The 20388-nt window shown below is 39.7% G+C and overlaps 1 protein-coding gene across 1 annotated transcript in view; it reads right to left on the bottom strand.

Moving 5' to 3' along the window:
- The window catches only part of LOC114650257 (uncharacterized), a 113860-nt gene that overhangs the window by 42481 nt on the left and 50991 nt on the right, over window positions 1-20388 (bottom strand). The window contains exons 13-16 of the mRNA XM_028799782.2: window positions 19036-19179; window positions 15373-15522; window positions 11837-12046; window positions 1811-1948 (exon numbers count right to left, since the gene is read on the bottom strand). Of these exons, the coding sequence (XP_028655615.2) occupies window positions 1811-1948; window positions 11837-12046; window positions 15373-15522; window positions 19036-19179 (642 nt within the window). The remainder of the gene's footprint in view (window positions 1-1810; window positions 1949-11836; window positions 12047-15372; window positions 15523-19035; window positions 19180-20388) is intronic.

Below are 20388 nucleotides of genomic sequence, written 5' to 3'. Positions count from 1 at the left end.
CAGAGATGGAAGGACCAAGATGCACATCGAATGGAGGTTAAGCCCAACAACAGGCACATTTATTCCACAACAAATTTACAGCAGTCTTCTAGCAGAAAATCTTTTGACTCAAAGATTCTAGTAGGATAGTCTTAACAGTTCTGCAGTGTGGCCTGCAAAGAACATAAATACACATGCTTTTGTAAATCACCTATATGGTAACACTAAAGAAATCATATTAACAATACTCTGTGAGTTAGAATGGAACTATATTTCATTAAAGAATATATCCAAAGATTATAATTTATAATTTGTATCCATTTTGTTTATAGATGGTATGATGAGATCTTTGAAGGTATTACCCCGCTATCTGTAACATGGCTGGTGACTGCACACAAAATGACTGACTAACATTCAAAAACAGTTCAAACATTTTAACACCACAGCCTCTTTACCAGTAGATGGCAGCAGTTAGCTTTTTAAATCAAGCTTTCTAATACAAGCTTTAGGTTATAGCATGCTTATTTTTTGAGCACATTTTAATATTTCCACACTTTAATATTTCATTAGTCAAAGACTTAAGATGCATCTATTTCAGCACATGTTTAATGATAAAGCGCTCCCTTTATCATTTGTCACAGTATGTGACTGTTGTTGACTCATAATGTACTCATGACAATACTACTACCACTACTACAAGAAATTTCCTGCTTTCAATGTTAACTCATTTGATTTTTAAATGGCCTTTGATAAAAGCTTCAGCAAATAAATATTGTAACATGTGTGCATGTTTTATACACTAAATACATAAAAATATCCATGAACATACTTTTTTTTTTTGGTGACTATAATTGTGGCACTGTTGTGGTGTGAAATGTTGTATATAAATTGATAAATATGTTGCATGACTTTATTTGTAACTCAGACATTGGTGTTATATCACTGATAAGAACAGCAATGGTTTGATGGTAAAGAACCCCCCCACACACACCTTTAAGGACTGAGTCTGTGTAATTTTACAAACTGCCTAAAACCAGTCTGACAAGTGATTCTCTGCAGGACTCTCTCAATCAACCCCAGCATGGATGCCAACTACCTAGCTGGCAAGCTTCACCTTAACAAATGTTATTGGGGGCAGGTGTGAAACCATTGTGTCGCACCAGAATTCTATTGGTCTAAAGTTGCCTGAAGCCATTCAGTGCCACGATGCCCTATTAGCTGTAGGGTTTGGACAGAGAGTCTATAAATTTGCTTGCTTTACCTGTCCCTCTGTCTCTTACAAACATCACCATGAAGAAGCATCTCTCTGTCATACCATTGACATGAAGAGCACAGTTCGGCAGCCATATTGAGACAGGCATGTGGCCTGTTCTGACCAAAATGATGCCATAACTAGACACATTTAAATTACCTACAAGTCTGTGTGCCACCTGAAACTGCACATCAGCGTTTATCAGGTTGTATGGTTGCCAATATTCACTTGTACTCTGCTTATTGTTAGTATTGATGAATATTATCAATAATAAATTATTTAAAGTTGTAACTTAACTCCTGCTTGTCTTTAACTACACCTAATTGTCTAAGGTTATAAATGTAGAAGGGTAGGTGAGAGAAATTCTGTACTACAATACCTTATAAACACTGGTAAGTCTGTGAGATCCGAGGCATTCTGACATTAATATACACATTAATAATGCAAAAGGGGAAAGTAGAGTAATATTGAAGTCTACCAAGACAAAACAGGCACCTTCTAGTAGTGTGGTTTGTTCACTCCTTAAGAGCCAGACCTCAAACACTAACTTCATGATTGGAAATATGGAGACTGCCTTACTTGATGACTCAGTTTGAAGTTTTTTCACTTTGGCTTGCGAGGCTGGGACATCCTCCATAGATGCTGCTGAAATGGATGGAAGACTGGCTGTGGAGTCTTCATCATTTCTGGGGGGAACTACAGCATTAGTAGAGATATCTGAAACAACAAAATGGAAAAACTGTTAAACATTTCAAAGTCATTTTTTTAATGAATCGAAAATAAACTACATAATGAACAAAAGATATAATGTATACAACCTTTTATAAATCATTTACATTATTGGAATTTATAAAACCTAGGCATGCTTAATAATAAAGAATGTAAGGAAGGAACAGACATAAATATGCTGTGGGTACTTGTTACCTTAATGATAAAAATACAACAATACAAAACAAAAAACCTACTGGCCGTAAGAGAAATAAATTAGCAGGTGAGTCACACATGAAGTACTTGTTGTCTGAAACCCATCAGCAAACCAGACAGACTGAGGTAAGCTCATCCCGGGAGTGTTTAGCATTCATTGATCCCTCAGATGAGGTAATACAGTATATATGCAGCTGCAGAAAAACATTCCTAAAACACAATTCTGCCACCACTGCTATATTTCTAAAATGGTAGGATCTTCTTGACTAATTTAATGAGTGTGTGAATTTGTGGTTTTAGATCGTTGGGAAATGATAGTTACTTATATTGTATGTTTGCGTTGATGTTTTATTTGTGTCAGCTTCACTAAATCAAATTCAATGTACTGGTGCTGTAATTTGAATAAAGGAAGTTGAAGTGAACAGTGTGGAATAATAAAAATCTGAATCAATGTATTAAATAAAAGTTGAACAAATAATCTTGGGCTGAGGGCTTTTAACCCAGTCCAAGGGAGGGGAAGAAGATTTGGGGATTACGCCTTAGTGCAATGAATATTTGGGTAAACAAGTCTAAAGAAAACGCCTTGGTGATTATTATCTGTGTGTATTTGAGTGTATAAAAATATATATAAGAAAGTGTATATGTATATTGTATTTGCAAGTATAAGAGTTCTGTGTGTTAAATTATATGAAATGCATTGAGATTGTGATGAAGGAAAGTTAAGGATATTAAGCATTAGAGCCTAATTATATAAAATAGCCATAAGATTAATAAAAGAAATAAATAAAGGGTGGATCAGCTTTCTAGGGACCGCACCCTGTCCTAGTTAGCAAAAGCAGAAGTTCATTCCACTTCTAAGGAAAGGCTACTTGTAAAGGTGCAAAAATGAGATAACTATGTGTACGTGCTTAAGAGGAAATAAAAGCCGGTTTGGAAAACCGCAAAGGGCCTCCTGTGACGTGGATGCTGTCAGTGACAAACTGTCAGCATTCTGCAGCGGGTCTCTGCTCACCAAGAAAGATCAAGAAATAATAAAAGAAGTTGTTTTGTTTGAATTTGTGTTTGTCTGCTGTTGTTTCGAACCTTCGACCACAACAGCCATGTTCAGATTGTTGTGATTTCTATTCCCTGTTACTCACAAATCTTCTACCAAATGACTTCAGGCTTTGACATGTGTCTTTTACCAAATTCCAGGTATACTATTGTGATATTTTTCTCAATTTGCGTCTTTCATCTAGCAAACATCTCATAAAAGAAACATTGCAGGTGATGCTGGGATTGTTGTTCACTGAATTGGTTCTGTCATCCCATCCATGAGATTTATAATTCTTGTTGGCCATTAAGTAAAGTTTGGGCAGACGGTCAGCTTTAGAAATATTAGCTGCCCCTGCGTTAATGAAATTTGGGTATACAGGAAAACTATTTTAATAATTTTGTTAATCTTACTAACCACAATGAAGTTGAATTTTCATGATTACGAAAACCCAGTCTGGAATCAAACGTGTGATGGTAGCACTAATTTATCAATATTATTCATAATCATTCCAAGCACACCTGGCTGCACACTGCCAAACTAAGAGGGGTAGAATGTTTGGTGGATGTTGGTGACATGCAATCACCATTTCATTCGTTCTCATCGCTCATTCTGCATTCACACGCTATGGTCCAGGCAGCGTGCCACATGTTTTACTGAGGGGTCTTCTCATATTATCTTGAGTACTGTGGCTTCAAAAAAATCATGAAAGAATTTGAAAACCAAAGGAAGACCTTTGAATGGGAAACCTGAATTAATAAAGCATGGCTTAAGAGCCTTATTAACCAATATTTAATGAAGGGAAAATGTCGTATTAGAGTTGGTTTGAATGATTAATGTTGTTATTAAACAAATTCTGGTTAGGTTTTATGTATCTTATGTCACAAGAATGGACAAAAGACATAAAAAGGTTTGGGGCAGCCACCTGTGTATTATGCAAAAGGGTTAAATTTCGTAGAGTCTGGTTCAAAGTCTACAACAGAACTGAAGACATGTGGCAAAGATGCCAACTTTAAAGGTCTGGACCGGAAGTGATGTCACTGGGACAAGAAGTAAAATCATCACGGGCACCAGAAACAGAAGTTACGCCATCGGGACAGGAAGTGACGTCACCACGGGTGCTGGAACCCTGTAGAATTTCCCGTGAATGGTCTGCAGAGGATTGAGAGAAAAAGTCAGTGGTCAGGCATGGAATTGTCACTATGCGGACTCTTTATCTGCCTCCCATGTGTATGTGTGTGACACTTAGCATTATATGAGAACAATAATGGGGGTTATGTTTTGGGGCCAGGCAACATTTAAATTTATTTCTATTCATATTAATGATAATTATGTGTTTCTATTGCAAAAATTCACCTTACAATGTTTTTTTTTAGGAACGGGCTAGCTTTGCAAAGGAGTAGAGGCCTCTATTGAGTTCATGTTGACTGTGCTATGCCAGGAACCCTCAGTATACACACATAGCCCTCACCAGATCTCATTGATGTACTGTACACACAATCCCACCATGGAACCTTTATAAACAATCAAATTTATATGGCATATGGCCCTAAGTGGACACCTAAAATATCCATAGCCAACAGCTAAACCATATTACATATACATTTACAACCCCAACTCGGAAATAGTTGGGACGGTATAGAAAATACAAATAAAAATAGAAAGCAGTGATTAGTAAATGATCTTTGACATGAAAACCATATAAATAGCCCATTATTTCAAGTTACAAATAATGAATTTTCTTGGTTTTTTTAAACACTAATTTTGATTTTGATACTTACAACATATTCCAAAAAAAGTTTCAAAAGAAAAAAAATGTATCACTTTGTAATGTTCCCTTTGATTCTCACAACATTTAATAAACGGTTTGGTACTAAAACCCCTCTCTAAACTCTCTGAAGCCCTCACATGGCTTCTACTAACCAACATCTCACCTGTCACTCTCCTACCACAAGTGCCAGACCACTACCAGGGTGTCACCACAACCCATGGACATGTGCACAGCTTGATAAGCCTGTCTGTCACCTCCACCCACAGAGAACTCCCATGTCGTCATCCAGCCACTCATGCTGGTACCCTGTGCTGCACCCGTGCAGATATCCAGCATCCTTTGCCAGCTTCCCATGCTGCACCATACCTCTTCCTTTCATTGAAGTAAGGACTATTTCGTTAAACAGAAGGGTAATCAGATGGACCGAGTCATACAATACCCCAGGCTCTCACGTATCCCCATGACATGGCCTTATCACAAAGCCACACACAGTCACTGTGCTTGTAACACCAGCTTTTGTAGCTGGCTTGTTATGATTTCCATACACACCCAACTTTCAAAAAGTATTAGAGATTTTAAAAAAATAACAGTTTTTCACGGCACATTGTTTTTTCTGCCTATCAGCTCAAGCACATTGCAACCAAGCAAAGCATTGTAACATCATGAGTTTTCATGAGAATGATTTCCGCGTGTTTTTGCTCTGACAGGAAAAAAGAGCGACCCATTTTGACAATTCCATTCGACCTCAGTGGGGTCAGGTCTACTGATAGAAGTGAAGGTATTTCATTCTGCACACACCTGCCAAACGAACAGCACCCAAGCAATGCTTGGTATATTCAAAGAGGTCGATGCTAACTGAGGGTTTCCAGCACCATTTTGAGATGTTGAAAATCTACGCCACATTTTTCTGTATCAACAGCAACTGCTGAACAAAGATCAGATTGGTTACGTACAAATCCAGAAATCCACATGGGTAAGCACAGTTCTCTGATCTTAAGATATCACTATTAACAAAGATGAAGCTATTGCAAACTTTTAGCATGTGGGATCCAAAAGGAAGATTTTGCCATAAAACTTAAAAGCTGACAATATCTAAAAGGTAAATGGTGGTATTTATAGTATTTTTCTTTTGATTTTGTTACTGAGAGATCTTAATACATATGGTATATATAAAATCACCTTACATTACACTTCTGGGTCCTTGCTGAATGTCTAAGGCACAAAACAGAACAGTTGTCTATGACCAAATGATCAGTTCTAGTGGCTTCTTGAAAATCCGATCCACAATAGGCACTTAATGGAGGAACAAAACCTTTGATTTGATGTGCTCATGTAATATCTCTTGCTGTTAAGGTCAATTTAATATTGCAAGTAACTAGATAGAAATACTTTATTTGCTGTTTCATCTTGTTAATATGTATTATATTACAAAAATTAAGTGTTATGTGCAGTACAGGTGGTATAGTGTCCTTCCTGATAATCTATCATTATTAGCAATCACAGACAAATATTTTTTGATATTTTGTGAATGTTAAAAAGCCCCTGAAGTTACATCCAAATGTCCCAATGTAAAATGCCCATTAAAACATCTGCTTATGCTACTGCTCTGAGCGCAAAGAACTCTGTTTCTTTATTCTTCACATGAAATATTAAACATTAAAGTAATGAAGGTATTGCTCAGTGGCAGTTTCCACAATCATACAATGCTGAATCAGGAAGTTGGACCCACTGCAGATGTCCAGTCAGAGACAACGAGACACAAAAAGTCTTCCAGGATAACCAGTTTATTTGTTTACTACCTTGTCCACACTATATGAAACTGGCAAAGGAATCTCATTCACATTTACATGCATGTTACATTAAGTATGTGTGTCGTTCAGGAAATTAACCTTTGTAAAACAAAAAAATCTTAGCATCTTTAACTCTGCCACCTCCAGTTCTGTCTCCTGCTTTCTGGTCAGTGACACCGTCTCCAACCCAAATAACATAGCTGGTCTCACTACCGTTCTGTAGACCTTCCCTTTCACTCTTGCTGATACCCGTCTGTCACATTACTCCTGACACTCTTCTCCACCCATTCCACCCTGCCTGCACTCTCTTTTTTACCTCTCTTCCACAATCCCCATTACTCTGTACTGTTGATTCCAAGTATTTAAACTCATCCACCTTCACCAACTCTACTCCTTGCATCCTCACCATTCCCTGACTTCCCTCTCATTAACACACATGTATTCTGTCTTGTTCTTACTGACCTTCATTCCTCTTCTCTCTAGAGCATATCTACAGCTCTCCAGGGTCTCCTTAACCTGCTCCCTACTATCGCTACAGATCACAATGTCATCAGCATACATCATAGTCAATGGGGTCTCCTGTCTAATCTCATCTGTCAACCTGTCCATCACCATTGCAAATAAGAAAGGGCTCAGAGCCGATCCCTGATGTAATCCCACCTCCACCTTGAATGCATCCATCACTCCTACCGCAGGCCTCACCACTGTCGCACTTCCCTCGTACATATCCTGTACAACTCTTACGTACTTCTCTGCCACTTCCGACTTCGTCATACAATACCACAGCTCCTCTCGAGGTACCCTGTCATATGCTTTCTCCAGGTCCACAAAGACGCAATGCAACTCCTTCTGGCCTTCTCTAAACTTCTCCATCAACACTCTCTGAGCAAACATCGCATCTGTGGTGCTCTTTCTTGGCATGAAACCATACGGCTGCTCACTAATCATCACCTCACTTCTTAACCTTGCTTCCACTACTCTTTCCCATAACTTTATGCTGTGGCTCATCAGTTTTATCTCCCTGTAGTTACTGCAGTCCTGCACATTCCCTTATTCTTAAATATCGGCACCAGTACACTTCTTCTCCACTCCTCAGGCATCCTCTCACTTTCCAAGATTCCATTTAACAATCTGGTTAAAAACTCCACTGCCATCTCTCCTAAACACCTCCATGCTTCCACAGATGTGTCATCTGGACCAACGGCTTTTCCATTCTTCATGTTCTTCATAGCTGTCCTTACTTCCTCCTTGCTAATCCGTTGCACTTCCTGATTCCCTATCTCCACATCATCCAACCTCTTCTCTCTCTCATTTTCTTCATTCATAAGCCTCTCAAAGTACTCTTTCCATCTGCTCAACACACTCTCCTCACTTGTATGTTTCCATCTTTATCCTTTATCACCCTAACCTGCTGCACATCTTTTCCAGCTCGGCTCCTCTGTCTAGCCAATCGGTACAGGTCCTTTTCTCTCTCCTAAGTGTCCAACCTCTCATACAACTCATCATACGCCTTTTCTTTAGCCTTCGCCACCTCTCTAATCAGCTTGTGCCTTATCTCCTTGTACTCTTGTCTACTTTCTGCATCTCTCTGACTATCCCACTTCTTCTTTGCCATCCTCTTCCTCTGTATACTCTCCTGTATTTCCCCATTCCACCACCAGGTTTCCTTTTCTTCCTTCCTCTGTCCAGATGTCACGCCAAGCACCCTTCTTCCTGTCACCCTTACTATATCTGTTGTAGTTTCCCAACTGTATGGTAATTCTTCACTACCACCCAATGCCTGTCTCACCTTCTCCCTAAACTCAACCTTGCAGTCTTCCTTTTTCAACTTCCACCATTTCATCCATGGCTCTGCCCTCACTCTCTTCCTCTTTTTGATCTCCAACATCATCCTACAGACCACCATCCTATGCCACTACTTTGCAGTCTTCAATCTCCTTCAGATTGACTCATCTGCATAGGATGTAATCTACCTGTGTGCATCTTCCTCCACTCTTGTACGTAACTCTGTGTTCCTCTCTCTTCTTAAAATAGTTATTCACCACAGCCATGTCCATTCTTTTGGCAAAATCCACTATCCTCTGACCTTCTTCATTCCTCTCCTTGACACCATACCTACCAATCACCTCCTCGTCTCCTCTGTTCCCTTCACCAACATGCCCATTGAAATCCGCTCCAATCACCACTTTCTGTCCCTTGGGTACACTGTTCATCACTTTGTAGCGGGGCTACATAGTAATAATGTATTCGATGTGTGTGCTAAGTACGTGTTATTTCCATCATCCCGTTTACTGTTCATTATGTGTACTCCAGTGAATGTTGTCCCCGTAAGTGCAAGGGGACGGATGAGGGAGGGAGACCGCAGCCCCAGGACGGAAAGCACCTGTTCACAATCAGTTACATCCGGCTCTTTATTATTTAAACAATCAGGAGGGAAAGAAGAGAAAGAAGAGGAAGGAGAAAGATGGAGATTTCATTTAACGACAATGAACCACCATTTCCTGCTAATTTTCTCATCGTGCTTTGTATCCAGTTTGTTTTTCATTCAGCCGGATTCACTTCAGCTCAATCATCGCCAGAGACCCTAGGGTTGGACTTCATTATCCACCACACACCGAGAAAACACGGTGAGATTGTTCAATTTTCCAGGAGATTCAAACACATCCATTCTTTGGTGATCAGTCATCCGTATTCAGGACAGTAATATACCCGGACTCAAGTTCACGATCATTGTCATTTCCATATTCATCCATTGTTGTTATTTGTGTTTTCTGTTTGTTATATGTTACAGGGGCAAGGGAGGGTTTGTTATTGTATATATGGTGTTTTCACGTTGCTGCTTTGGTGGAGGGATATACATATATATATATTTTTTCTACATGGGGAAGGTGCAGTAGTGTTTTGTTATTGTGTTCCATTTAATATATTTATTCACTTATTTGACATACCTGCTTTTGTGTGCTTGTGTTTAAACTGTCGATTGAGGGGAAAATATTATTTGTTAGAGGTACGGCTTGATAAATGTAGGTTAGCCTCAGTAATTCATCCAGGCCACAGGTTTTGGTAGTGTAGTTGCCGGCTGGGTAAGGGGTAGGTCGTTACAACTTCATCCAACTCACTGACATCTTTGACACCAACCTACCCATCACCTCCTCATCTCCTCTGTTCCCTTCACCAACATGTCCATTGAAATCTGCTCCAATCACCAATCTCTGTCCCATGGGTACACTGCCTATCACTTCATCCATCTCATTCCAGAAATCTTCTTTTTCATCCACTGCACACCCAACTTGCGGGGCATATGCACTAACAACATTCATCATCACATCTCCAATTTTCAGCTTCATAATCATTACTATGTCTGACACTCTTTTCACCTCCAGAACACTCTTGACATACTGTTCCTTCAAAATAACCCCTACTCCATTTCTCCTCCTATCAACACCATGATAGAACAATTTGAATCCACCTCCGATCCACCTGGTCTTACTCCCCTTCCATTTAGTCTCTTGCACGCACAATATATCAACCTTCCTTCTCTCCATCATATCGGCTAACTCTCTCCCCTTACCAGTCATACTGCCAACATTCAAAGTTCCTACCCTCAGTTACACTCTCTTTACCTTCCTCCTCTCCTCCCGCCTCTGGACACGTCCACCCCACTTCTTCTCCTTCTCCTTCTTCTTCGGCCAACAGTAGCTCAATTTCCGCCAGCACCCTGTTGACTAACAGTACTGGTGGAGGTCGTTGTTAACCCGGGGCTCAACCAATCCGGTATGGAAATTTGTATTGATGTCCGCATATTGATTTGGCAAAATTTTACACCGGATGCCCTTCCTGAGGTAACCCTCCCCATTTATCCGTGCTTGGGACCGGCATGAAATAAACACACTGGTTTGTGTATCCCCTGTGGCTGGGTTGAAATAATAACATTAACAGAGGTCGCAAATGGCACACATAAAAAAACATTAACTAGTTGCTTTTAAACAGTAACCAGTATGTCGCTGTCTTCACATCAGTGTCTCACATGTTTCAAAATGAACCTTAAATATACAATGCAACACTGATACTATCCCCAAAAATGGCCTCCCCTAATGACTTGTAGTGAAAAGAACGCTTACTTTATATTTACACACACTACAAAGATATCAGCTCTAAACAATTAGCACCCAGCTCACTGTATTGTGAAACGACGTCCAGGCTTGTTGCCTAGTAAGGAGGAGAAAAAAAAAAGAATGACTTTCGGACGAAGCAGAGCGATGCTGCACTCCTTGTTTTTTTCTTTTAATGAATCGGGATGCCAGCCTTCCTAACAATTCAGGTGTTGAAAGGCAAAGGGATGTATACACTTAGTAACACAGTAAAATACACATGTGAGAACGCTACGAGAATTTATTCAAGAAGGAAAGCAGAAAGCACTTCCACATTCAAACCATCCATGGACATATGAAACAAACTCTGTGGCCACTTACAAATGAAAATACTGGGATAGCATAGCTAACTGTTCAACAGTCTCATCTTGGTAACACGTGTGCGTGTCAGTGGATCATCCCCTGGGCTCTGCTGAAGTGTGTACTACCACCCCTGGCCATGAGGGGGAAATGGCGCTAACCGTATCATCTTCTGTTCCCTCCACAGTGCTGAGAAGACATGCAGTTAGAGCAAGTCACTCCGCCCCTTCCGGTCCCCCAGCTATACACCCCCATGGTTCCCAGAAGAAGGTGATGAGAGCACACCACTGGACAGAGCTCCTTCCCACAGTGACTAAAGCAGGCTTTGTTATCCGAGAAAGGTTCCTGAAAAAAGGAGACCCTGATGCTCATTTGTTTTGGCACCATCAAGCGCACCTTTTCTTTATAGCTTTCATTTGATTAAAGGGGGACAACCAGATTGATGCCCCAACACTTACATTTGTGGACCCTTCCATCAGCCACATTGGTTATAAATGGCATGTTCTAAATAAATTCAAACTGCAATTTCATGAGACCTACTCACAAGACTTTGAGGAGGAAGTTAAAAAAAAGTTCCCAAGTGCTTTCCAAACCTGTCACTTGTATGCAATAAAAAACATGAAAGTTTGGCTCTACCTTTATCTGTGACATCTTCCTCCTTCTTCCCATCACAAGACAAAGACGTATAGGTAGGCTTTGCCTGACGCTGCCTTTCAAGCAGAACTTGAAGCATCCCTTTATAATTTTTGTCATTACATACACCATCCGAGCCAAGAATTCCCCTCAGATGAAACAGGGCATTTCTGGCTGCCTCTTGTTCTGCCATTTGTTTTTTAGGAGACGGCTCTAGAAGAAAACAAACCAAACAAATGACCTTACCAATAGGGAAATATGTGTAATATCAAAATATAAAAAGAGTCCAGGGTGAAAGGAGTGAAAGTGGTTAAATTAACCAAGCTCATAATTCCAACTGTCATGCATTAAATGCTCAACACATGATGATTTGTTAGCGTAAATTCTACGAATGCTGATGTATGAAAACTAGCTAGCAAAGCAGATGATGAAATAGTATATAGAATAACATTTAGGACATTAGAACAATTTTGTCAAGAACAAGTAATTAAGCCAAAGAAGGCACATCATGTTAAAGAAGAAAGCATTTCGAGGATATCAGTTACTCCAGGATTATGCAAGTGACCATGGCTTCAGTTCATTGCAATATCATCTCATCATAGCTAAGCTCACCCCGTACTCCTTACAGCTCCAGACAGACTTCTGACAAACAGTAAGACCAACTTTGACTCTATTGTTGTCTTGATTTACAGTCTTGTTGACTGTTTACTATGCTATACACATCAACTGTTTATCACAATGCAAAATGTTGCCCGACTTACATTAGAATGCACCGTTTGTTACATTTTTTATTTGTTGTTTTCTTCTCATCAGTTGTGATGACCCTTGATTTTTACAATGAGAATTTCAATGTTTCAGCACATGTAATAATATTGACCTTACAAACGTAATGTCATGGACACCAAGCATGGGCTGGCATCTTGGCTGGAATGGTTCAAGGTTCCTTACCTGGTTGGGAAACCAGTATAATGGAGGAACAGGATGAAGCAACCTGTATGGATTATTTGCTCCCCTGACACAATAGGTGGCAGCCTCGATGCACTATGATACCTTTATTGATACCAACAGGGCAGGCTGGGAATGACAGCTCTGTTGGGGTCCTTGAGTGTCGCCAGAGGGAGCTCCCTACTTCTTTGAGAAGCTTTCGTCCGAGTCGGAAGTACTTCCATCAGACAATACTCTAGCACCGGAGGTACTTCTGAGTCTGAGATAAAAGGAGACGCCTCGCCTGCCACTGGGTCACAGAGTAGGAAAGAAGGGGACAAGGCTCAATAAGGAGGAGTGGAAGGAAATGACTAATAGCATCAAGGTTCTATTACTCTGTACTGGACTAGCTTAAATTACCTGTTAAGATAGTACTGTATAATAAAACAACTTTGTTTTAACCCAGATCTGTGTCTGTGGGACTTTTGTCTGACATTTGGGGCTCAGGGGCTCCCCCTTTTGGCCACACTACTATATATACTCGTGTTTAAGTTCTCTCGTGGATAAGTCAGGGCTTGATTTTACCGTATAATTTCCAGTATTTTATAATGTCGGTCATATAAGTCGAATGCGGAAAACTCACGCTATTGATCCAAGAGATTATGATATGCTAACGCCCACCTGAGAGAGTAACCACGGAGCACACTGCCTTTTTTTTTCTATGTATTGTGCCTACATGACCACATGGTAATACCCAAACTATTCCGAAGCGATGTTTGCACTGATTTGTGTTTTTTGTATCTCACACCCTCATACACGTTTATCGTAAGAGCATCCCTTATCTACGATAGAGCGCTCAATCAGAAGAAAATATGAAGCTGGTTTTAAATTAAAAGTCGTTGAAGTGGTGAAAGAAATTGGTAACTGCGCTGCTACAAAATTCAATGTGTCTGAGAAACTGGTGCGAGACTGGAAGAAGCAAGAAGATGTACAAACAAAAACAATTTAAGTGTCGCATTTTTGAATGGTTGTATAAGTCGGGGTCTGATTTTAAGATCGATTTTTCGAGTTTCAAGACCCAACTTAAATGCAAGTATATACGATATTTAAAATGAACATTTTTTTAATGGTTTTATTTAACATACACCTGAATGCCATTACGGCATATCCATCCATCCATCCATCCATTTTCTAACCCGCTGAATCCGTACACAGGGTCACGGGGATCTGCTGGAGCCAATCCCAGCCAACACAGGGCACAAGGCAGGAACCAATCCCGGGCAGGGTGCCAACCCACCGCAGGACACACACAAACACACCCACACACCAAGCACACACTAGGGCCAATGTAGAATCACCAATCCACCTAACCTGCATGTCTTTGGACTGTGGGAGGAAACCGGAGCGCCCGGAGGAAACCGACGCAGACACGGAGAGAACATGCAAACTCCACGCAGGGAGGACCCGGGAAGTAAACCCAGGTCCCCAGGTCTCCCTACTGCGAGGCAGCAGCGCTACCCACTGCGCCACCGTGCCGCCCCATTACAGCATATCTCACCAAAAATACATTCTTGGTTAAAAAAAAGTTTGAATGAATGCTCTTATAACTTTATTAAATAAAGCAATCTTCCTAATATTGATAACACAAACTGAAACCCAGCAATGAATGATGCTACAGTAACAGAATCCTTGTCATGCACTATCATAGTAGTCTTCTGGTTGGTTGTAATACTGACTGAAGACATGTAAGATTTTCACTCAGAATATATTGAAGAAAAGATTAGAAGGTCATTTCAGACATTTTCAAATACATTTTTCATCAGAGAAGAGCTTAAAGGAGAATAGTAAGGTCTATCCAACTATACCCAGAAGGTCTAAAACAATACATAAAGTTATTAGACTTTAGAAAAAATCATATTAGTTTCCTAAACAACTGCAGCTCTTTTCCATTAGGATGTCAGTACCTTGACACACACCAACCACAGGAGTAACAGTAATAGTAAGGAGGTTTATTTTCCCCAAAGGATGCTGCTCCTCCATTCTCAAAAAGCCATATCAAGAATTAATCAGTGGACAAATATTAGTTTCCTATCACGTTAAACAGTTTCTACTTAGTTTTCTGTGTGTTTTCGTGTGTATTAATTCTGCATTTAGAAATTTGTAAAATTTATGTTCACATTTTATACTTACATTTATACTTAGATTTTACCTGAACTTAGTCTGAGTCAATCTTTTATTGTAACTTGGACCAGTGAGAACACCTCGATGTCTTTTTTCAACATCTGACAATACTATTTCTGACCGTTTACTTTAAGAATTATTTTGTATTTTTTCAAACATTATACCAAAATCAAATTAATACATAAAATAACATAGCTTATACTGGCTTAATCCAGCTCAGGGTTATATGGGGCCATAGTCTATCTAAGGCAAGAGTGAATCCATTACTGTGCCTGCGCTCACACTCACACAAGGCCAATATGAACTCACCTGCCACCCCAACATGTATGCTTTAGGGATACAAAGAAAATGAGAGGAAAAGAAAGAAACTCAAAAGAGGCATGGAGAGCACACAGAGACTCCAAAAAGACACTTTAGCTAAAATAGTTTCTTACCTTTACCGCAAAATTTATATTGGCCTGAGATGTCTAACTTGCATTGAAACATTTTCTCAGCCAATGACACACAAATTTCTTCAGGTTGCTTAGAGACATACTCCTTAAAGAAACTTTGAATTTTCTGCTTTGCAGAACATCCAGCTTTATCTGTAAAATAAAAAATAAAGCATATTATATTAAGTTAATCAGAGGTAAATAAGATTAAGTTGGTCTCACGCAACATGCAATATGAATGCCCTAGCCTTTAACAACAACAACATTTATTTCTATACCACATTTTCATACAAATGGTGTAGCATAAAGTGCTTTACAAAATGAAAAAAGAAAAGTTTATATGAATTAAAAATAAGATTAGGCAATACTAAGTAACAAAGAATAAAGTAAGGTCAAATGGTAGGGAGGACAGAAAAAAAAAAACTCCAGATACAAAATAATGTTAATAAAGCAAAAAGTTTAAAGTGTGCTCAGTTTATTAGGTCCTCACCGCTGAACATAACCTTCCAAGATAGCAATAGACGGCACTCAAGGGTCCTCAGGTTTGGTCTAGGTGGGCTTGTGTGACTGTAGGTTTTTGTTTCAGCCAAGTTTCTTAGAAGCCACATCAAGCTGATAACGGAGTCTGCTATTTAAATCTACAGCTTTCTTTCACTCATGTCAGGTCATTCTTATATTGTAGATTTTTTTCTTTCTGATGTCATCTAAATGATCTCTGACCAGAGCAGATAAGTAATCATTAGTCCTTTACTTTTCTCTTCAATTTCCTCCTATATTTTTTAGTCAAACTAGGGGGCTTTGCCCCCTGCTCGCTTTGCTTGCCAACCCCCTGGCCAGAGTTACGCGCTAGCCTCTTTGCGGTTCTGGGGATATGAATGTACAATTTAAACAGATTTTAATTTTCATGTGAAGTGCCGGTGATTGAATTTGGTTTGTTTCTCTCTATTAAATAAAACAACTTTTTTGAATGTTTGGCTCTGAGATTTGTTAATTGTCTTTGCAAAAGCTCTTCTAGCGGGAAACTGTTAACGTTTTAATATGAATGGCATATCAAGATCTCCTTTGTTGTGTAATGTTATCCCCTGAAGATGTACTACATTACCTTTCTTGGATACATCCTTCTTTCTGCAGTAATACGTGCAGTGGAAGACTGGACGGTGTCAACGGTTGTAGATATTGTAAGTTGTTGTTTTCATCTTCCGCACGATCACCAACAACTATTTCAGCATAGCCTATTGATACGCGTTTAAGCACTTTGCCGTGTTACCGATTGACATTTTTGGCGTAAATTTGTTTGACTTCATCGTTTGTCGGTGTTAGGATTGCCCATATACTCATTTCTTCTGTTGATAACCCTTTGTGATGAAATTCTTCAATAAGATTTGGACATAATACGTCTTCTTTAATTGGGAACTTAAAGTGAGGAAAATGTTAAAATTTATAAGAGCTGAGAGCGCAAGAAGTGTGTCTGACAAAAGCATTCACAAGACTGAGACGACCGTGGTCTTGTTTGAAAATGGTTGTAAGTAGGGCGTGACTTGAAAGAATCTAATGGTAAAAGTCACCGTCTTGCAGGACTTCATTCCAAAAAGTCTCTTCAAAAGATCTCAGGATAAAAACTCTCATCTCCCAAGATTTTTTTATTATAATAGAGAGATGGATACTTCATGAAGAACATGTACTGGTATAATTGGGACAGGATTAAATGGTGAACTACTGGTTCCTTTACCATTTTTTATGGAAGATGTTTAAAGAAAAGAAGGCATTTAAAAATCAGAGAATGCAGGTGTTTAAGACTAACAGAACGAATTAAGGGTTGGGAATCTTAGCAAGCAAGTTAACCGAAACAAAATAAAAAAATGTCACCTGAGCTGTAATGATTTCCAAAGCAATAATCGACTTCTAATTTAGAAATTAGATTGGAATAAAAACCTGCAGTCACTGTGGCACTCCAGGACTGCACTTGGAAACCCATTAAACAGGTATCATGTGTCTGTTCTGGACATTACTTTACATTCCCTCACTGCTTTCTCCTTCCCTAATACTGTACCTTTATTCTGTAAACAAAATTCTCTACTGTTATAAACATCCTGCATTAGAACTTCTTTTTTGGGCAACTATGGCACACACACAATAATGTCCATCCATCCATCCATTTTCCAACCCGCTGAATCCGAACACAGGGTCACGGGGGTCTGCTGGAGCCAATCCCAGCCAACACAGGGCACAAGGCAGGGAACCAATCCTGGGCAGGGTGCCAACCCACCACAGCACAATAATGTCAAATACCAAAATGAACGTTTCAGCATCAAACCAAAATACTAATTTTTTTCACTGTTCATTTAAAACTTCTCTTAATAATACTGTATAACTAAAATGCATTTTTCTTTATCTCACATAAATCTTTTATGGATTTCTCTAAAAATGACATTGCCTTTATTTCAAAACACTAAATCTTAATCATTTTCTGAGTATTAGATTATTCTTCACATATTCTTTTCCATTAATTTGCTTTCCTAAAGTAAATGTTTTGAGGAGGAAATTCTGTTTGCAATCTGCTTGTCTAATCGTCTGTATTAGAGGTCTGCATTTCTTTGGAAATCCAGCAGGACCCAAGTCAATTTTTTGTGGCGTGAGACTGTAGTAGTAGGGTGTTGTACCGTGTTAGCCATTACAACCTGCCTGAAGAAGAGGCCTGAGCTGCCTTGAGAGCTTTCATATTGTTATTTGTTGAGTTAGCCAATAAAAGGTGCCATTTGCTTGACTTCTCATGGCGTAGGACTAAAATTTAGGAGTAGTTAGCAGAAGTGGGTGATTAGACTTTTTCTTATCGCGTTGGGAGGGCCGCACAAATAACTTGTAAAGATGTAAAAACCCAGAAAGATGTAAAACAATAACACAGCTTCATAACGCGTTCCCTCCTTCATGTAGCATTAGGTACTCATTGGCATCAGGGTTACTGCTTTGTTTCATTTCCTTTTCTTAGTTATCATTATGAAATGGTTATGAAAATCCTTTCACTTTCACCATTTAGGGACACATTCCATGTGCAATTAGAAAAATGGGTAATACACACAAATAGCCAAAGACACATAAAAAACAAATTACATATGCCAATTATTTTTTTTATAGATTATAATGTTAATTGGCTTGTTTCCAGTGACACAGAGAGTCCAAACTAAGCTCATTATTTCTGCTATTTTAAAATAACTGTCTGCACTATTTTAGGAGACACTTAATGATTAATTCAGGGTGTCACAGTACAACACTCCCACAATGATTCAGAAATTAGTAACAAGACCCTTTGATTTTTGCAGTATTTGTATTATTTAAAGTAACTTTACACTTAAAAAAAATATTTTGTAAGGGTGCAAATCTAGCATAAACAAAAGGTAAGGGATTTGCTGGGATGCCCACTTCACAATACTCCTATCATAAGAGTTCTTTAATTTGGAATAAGATTTGAAAAATTAGTTAAATTTGGTCAGACACTTTTTTAAATCAAATTTAAGTTGTTTGATAGTTGATCTGGAACAAGGTGTGTAAGACTTTCAATGTTTGACATCCATGTTACTGTATAAAATGTTAAAATACTACATTGGAAAAATAGGTGCAGCCTTAAAATTGTTGCAGCACAACTCAATATAAGCTTTGTGATCCAAGTACCTGAATTTGGGCATTCCAGTCCAAGTTTCAGGTGTAGGTCTCTGTATATTGAGTGGATTGCCTCCTCCTCCATAGGGAACGTTTCTGGCAGCTCAATAATTTTATTTAAAGTAATGCACACAACTGCAAAGAATCCTGGCGGCACTGTTAATATAGAAGAAAACAATAAAAATGAAACACTTAAGAAAATCTGACACATATATTGTACCATTAGACTTGAGTCATACAACCACATGAAAGGCAATAATCTCTCCTTCAGCACTTAAAATCTTCTCACCGTTGAGTGTGTTCTCCAGCATATTGTATTACAAGTAACCCCACGATTCGCCAGCGAATCGGAAATCCTAGAATGGCAATCAGTTTCTGTTCCGTCCGATATGTGGATGGATGACATATCATGGAGGGCGGGTGCGTCTGGGGAAATGTCATTTAATCCAATAAGCATATCTGTACTAAAGCGGTTTCGTTTTGTGGAGACGTGAGTCTGTTGCCTTCGCTGACACCGACTGCTTGAACAGGTTGTGTTGTTTGGGGGCCACCTACTGACTCTGGGAAGCCGCTGCGTCTGACTGTGGGGCGAGCACCACAGCGCAATATGCGCCTCGGTCGGAAGCCGCTGCGTGAAGACATATCATGGAAGGTATATGCGGTGGTGTGGGCGGTCGCGTCTGGGCGGCTGTACAACCTGGCGTGCACGCTTTAGCCCAGGTGTAGTTCACAGGTCATGGTCTCGTTTCTGTGTTTTCTTTGGTTTGAGCTGTGACTCCTTTCGCAAGCGCGTTGTAGGCGCGCACGTTGTCACAGTTGGTTTGAGCCGTGACTCCTTTTGCAAGCACGTTGTAGGCGCGCGCGTTGTCAAAGCATGGACCTGTGGGGATTTCATACATCCGGTGAGCCTTGCGCCCAGCGCCCTGCGTTGCAGGGCATTAGTGCGCAGTGTGGACCTCTGGGGTTTCCGTACTGTAATACAACCTTTGAATCCTCTCGTTTCTTTTTTTGCTCTGTGGCAGGCGGCAGTGTGCATGTGCCTCGATGTGCCCAGCGCCCAGCACCCTGCGTCCATATCCGGTTTACAACCTTCGGTTAGTAAGATGGATTAGTCTCATTACATTGCAGGTTTATATATAGTGACACAAAAGCCAGACAGCTGCCCTGGATGAGAAGTTCCACTCCTTAACAGTCTACCCAAGGATGTTTATATTCGGCACTCAACCTATTCTGCACACACTTGGGATGGCGAACAAAACGGGAGTAGCCAGAGAGAAGCTGAATGAACATAAGTAAGCTGCAGGTAGACAATGGCCAGGTCCATGGAACAAGGATGTCGAAATGCTAACCACTGCTCAGTCTGAT

The sequence above is a fragment of the Erpetoichthys calabaricus genome, chromosome 4, assembly GCF_900747795.2.
Source record: "Erpetoichthys calabaricus chromosome 4, fErpCal1.3, whole genome shotgun sequence".
Lineage (NCBI taxonomy): Eukaryota > Metazoa > Chordata > Cladistia > Polypteriformes > Polypteridae > Erpetoichthys > Erpetoichthys calabaricus.
This window is presented reverse-complemented; position numbering and strand designations above follow the sequence as displayed.